This window comes from Solanum pennellii, chromosome 1, assembly GCF_001406875.1.
Source record: "Solanum pennellii chromosome 1, SPENNV200".
NCBI classification, from domain to species: Eukaryota; Viridiplantae; Streptophyta; class Magnoliopsida; order Solanales; family Solanaceae; genus Solanum; species Solanum pennellii.
The window spans coordinates 101,848,256-101,852,124 of record NC_028637.1 but is presented as its reverse complement, the minus strand read 5'-3'; the positions used below and the strand labels follow the sequence as shown (position 1 = coordinate 101,852,124).

The 3,869-nt window shown below is 35.9% G+C and overlaps 1 protein-coding gene across 3 annotated transcripts in view; it reads left to right on the top strand.

The window, feature by feature from the left end:
* The first annotated feature begins 218 nt into the window (after positions 1-218).
* The window catches only part of LOC107007780 (nuclear pore complex protein NUP160), a 22,730-nt gene continuing 19,079 nt past the window's right edge, over positions 219-3,869 (top strand). For all 3 annotated transcript variants that reach the window (XM_015206550.2, XM_015206549.2, XM_015206551.2), the window contains exons 1-4: positions 219-547; positions 1,534-1,666; positions 1,778-2,042; positions 2,301-2,361. In XM_015206550.2, the coding sequence (XP_015062036.1) occupies positions 363-547; positions 1,534-1,666; positions 1,778-2,042; positions 2,301-2,361 (644 nt within the window). In that variant the 5' untranslated portion in view covers positions 219-362. The remainder of the gene's footprint in view (positions 548-1,533; positions 1,667-1,777; positions 2,043-2,300; positions 2,362-3,869) is intronic.

Sequence of the window (3,869 nt, the reverse complement as noted above, 5' to 3'; positions counted from 1 at the left end):
CACTTCGCTTCAATTGTATATGTATAGCGAATTGTACATATATATGTTTGCTATGGAGTACAATTATGTAACCTTGCTATATACAAATATGAATTTTATGTTTGCTATATGTGAAATTGCGCTTTCTAAAATCACATCACAAGGGTATTCATGTAATTAACCCTATTATTTATTTATTTATTTATATAAGACCGAAAACAGTGTCTTCATGATTTCTTATTCAATACTCCATTTTCCCCTAATTTTCCCTCCTCCCTATAAACCCCACTACCAAAACCCCCACTCTCTCTTGTGGCCTTTTTTCAGTTCCCACCCCCCATTTTGTTCTTCCCCCAATCGAAGAACTGATTTTGTTTTGAACAATGGGAAGTCAGTCGTGTTTAGCAGGTATGGAAGTTCCCATTATTGGCAGCGATTCCGTCAAGTTTGTGCAACTCTCCGTCCCTTCTTCTACTTCTACTTCCGTTTCTTCTCCAACTCCTCCTACTGCGGGAAGAGACGTCGGTTCTTGCTCCATCATTGGGAACCCTCCCGCCTATTTCACTTGGTAACAGATTTGACCTTCCTAATTCTATTCAATCTGACATTACAAATATGAATTTCACAAGTAGCTTTTCCAATGTGGATTGGAATAATTGATTGTTTTCTTTTTTCTTCTTTATAAATTAGTGTATGTTCTTCTTTTGAAAATAAGTGAATGGGTTTATCGGGTGTTAAAAGAAAAAGTATATCTATGTAATTTTGTGGTTTTGAGTGTCTACGGTTGTGTATGGTGTCAAGAAAGATAAGTGAATCTTGAATTTCTTGAATAGTGAAACAGTCTTTCTTGAACTTTCTTCATACTTGTAATTGGAAATCAATTATGAAATTTAAGTACTCCTTTTCTATATTGTTCCTGAACAAATAACATATTCGTTTCTTTGTTCTTGATTCTTGAACAAAGAACATATTTGTGAGTGTCGTCTAGTGAAGTGGGTTGTTTATGGTGTCAACAACGACAAGTGATCTTGAATTTCTTGAACAGTGAATCAGTCTTTCTTGTTTTAGTTTAACCAAAGAAGTTTCTTCATATTTGTAATTGGGACTCAATTATGAAACTTAAGTAGTTGAAAGTTTTTAAATTGTTCTTGAAAGAAGAACATATTTGTGTGATCCAATTGACTGTGAGAATAGTATTAGGTGGATTTTGAGCCCAGCCTGTTGGGCAGAGTGGGCTTTGTCCAACACGATAGAGAGGATTTTCGTGGGTGAGGTATGTGATGTAGTTCCTTGTGCCAAGAAGATAAAAATTTAAATATTAATTAGTGTCATTAGAATATGAAGTGATAGAGTTTCTATTTGGTACTCCTCCTATTGTACTAAAGGCTTTGCCTCCTTTTCTAGTAGGAGTTAACAACACCTCTTCTCTCATGTCCATATCTTCAAGTAGTTTTTTTTGACTTTTTTCCCTTGTATGTGTTCGGTGTAGCATATTAATCACCACAGTATTCTTCTTCACATACTAACTATAACTGATGAGTTTTGTTGCTACAGGAAAATTTGCAGAAGTCATCCAAATGTGTTGGAAGTAATGGAGTTCTGTGGTCATAAGGAGTTCCCAAAAACAGGATTGCAAATTGTATTCCCAGAAGCACTTTTTCCATTTGCAGTGATCTGCAAAAATGAAGTATGCCATCTTGTGCCGGCTTTATGCTGTTCAATATTCTTGTTTGCTTAATAGTTGGCAAAGATTTTCATGAATTATTAACAAATATTGATTCTCTCTTGGTTCTTGTAGATGGCATTATCTTCTGTCAAACCATATTTGCTTCATGCCATGACAGTGTCCGGGGTTGCCTACCTTATTAAACTTGAAAATATCTCCAATTATGTATCTAGCTCCCATTTGCAATCTGGTGATTTTGTTGACTTCAACACTCTGACTAATCCTCATCAAGGAGCAGCAACAGCAGTGGCAGGAATAGCAGAACTGATGGTAGTTGGAAGAAGTGATGGATCAGTTGGATTCTTCCAGCTTGGCATCCTTGACCAACGAGCTCCAGGTTTCAAATCCTTGTAAAATTTACCTTAATTTGTTATTCTTTTTGAATATGTTATTTTTTCAAGTACCTGGAACTTTTGCATCTTAAGGGCTGTACTTGATGATTTTTGAAGTATGGATTCTCCTGTCCTTTTGTCTTGTCACTGCTGTTACTTTAGCATACGAGTGGCATCTAGATGTTTTACTTTTGCAATCTTGTTGCACCTACAGTTTGATCTTTCTTTACTCCTCTTCATGCTGACACTTTGTAAATTGATAGGCTTTGTGCAGGAACTGCGTGATGATTCTGGTCTTGGTCGTTTGTGGGGCGTTTTGTCAAGGTATTTACTATCTTAGTTAAGGAAATGTAGTTACACATAGAAACCTAGTTGGGTTTATATCCTTTATTCTGAGTTCAATCCTTTTAATGTGGTATTTTGGTTAGCTTTGCCTTTCGTAGCTCACCTTAGTTTCTTATTATGGTGTTCAAATGCACACTGTCCATGTACTTGAATTATTTGCAGTTCAGTGTGCTTCACTAAAATTTATGGCTTGAAAGATGAAAAATAATTTTCTAATTCATTAGAAAAATCAGTCATCAACAGAAGTAACAAAATGAAGTATGAAATCTTGGAGTAGAAATGATACGACAACCCTCACATATCTGAGTGTACAACTCAAAGATACTAAAAACTCTGAGTGGACTCATTTTTGGAACAATTAACAATAGTGTAGATGACATGACTCACACTTTAAAGAAGACAAACTAAAAGACTTGAAATTGCATTCTACAACCTGGAAACCATGAAAAAGAACATGGGACAGATGAAGTGAAAGTAACTGGTGTCTTTAGACAGCTAGCCGAAGCAGGCCTTGTGATTCATATTCTATTTCAATCATCTACCTTGCATTTTTTACAGAAATAGAAGCAACTATAAGATTAAATCACAGAACAATTGAGGTTTTTGATTAGTGTACTATTAAATATATGGTCATCTCGGTAAAGAATTGAAGGTTAGTGAAGGAGGAGAGTGAGTTCCACCTATTCTTGTAATTACTGTATTGCATAAGCTAAGGTGGAAACTGGAAAAACCGCAGGATAGTTTAAGGACATAAAAATGCATTTGTTATTAAAGATGTGGTCAAAGGTACAGGAGTCGAAATCCCATGATATAGGCTATGGAGTTTCAGTTTCAGTTGGGTTGTTTAAGTTGTAGATGAGGATCCTCACTGGCGCTACAGTGCCAGCCTTCTGCCTGTGGCATTCCGCCTTTGCACTGCCGCTTCAGAGGGCTGAGTCTGCAGCTATTTGCTGGAAGTTGTGCTACTCTTGAGGTCTTTGAAAGCTGCAGGCCTGCAGCCTCAATAGAGGTTCTCAATTTTGTCTTTTAACTGCAAAACAACTCTGTAGTCATAAATTTCTTGGACTTGTAATCAATATTTGACCTAAACAACTCTAAAATTAGCACAAGATCAATTATAGAACTACTTAGACAGTAAAGTATTGCTAGCATGACCTACTACAATTTTCACTCTAACTATATAGGCTTGGTATTTAATTAGTGAAGGTAAGATAAATAACTCTAATTTTGTAAGTTTAATTAATCAAGATAAAATTACTCTATTTCTTAATGTAATCAGTTCCTTGTATATTGCACAAAAGGTAGTGTTAAAGCAAATGTGAGAAAATTAAAGAGGAACTGAAATGGCTCCAGGTGTGTTGCAAAAGATGCTGTAAATTGATGGTTTGATTTTTTTTATATTTACATACCAAAACTAATGGCTTTACTTGAAAAACAGCCTTTGATGCCCATTCATATGAAGCATGTGGATACCCCCCCCCCCCCCC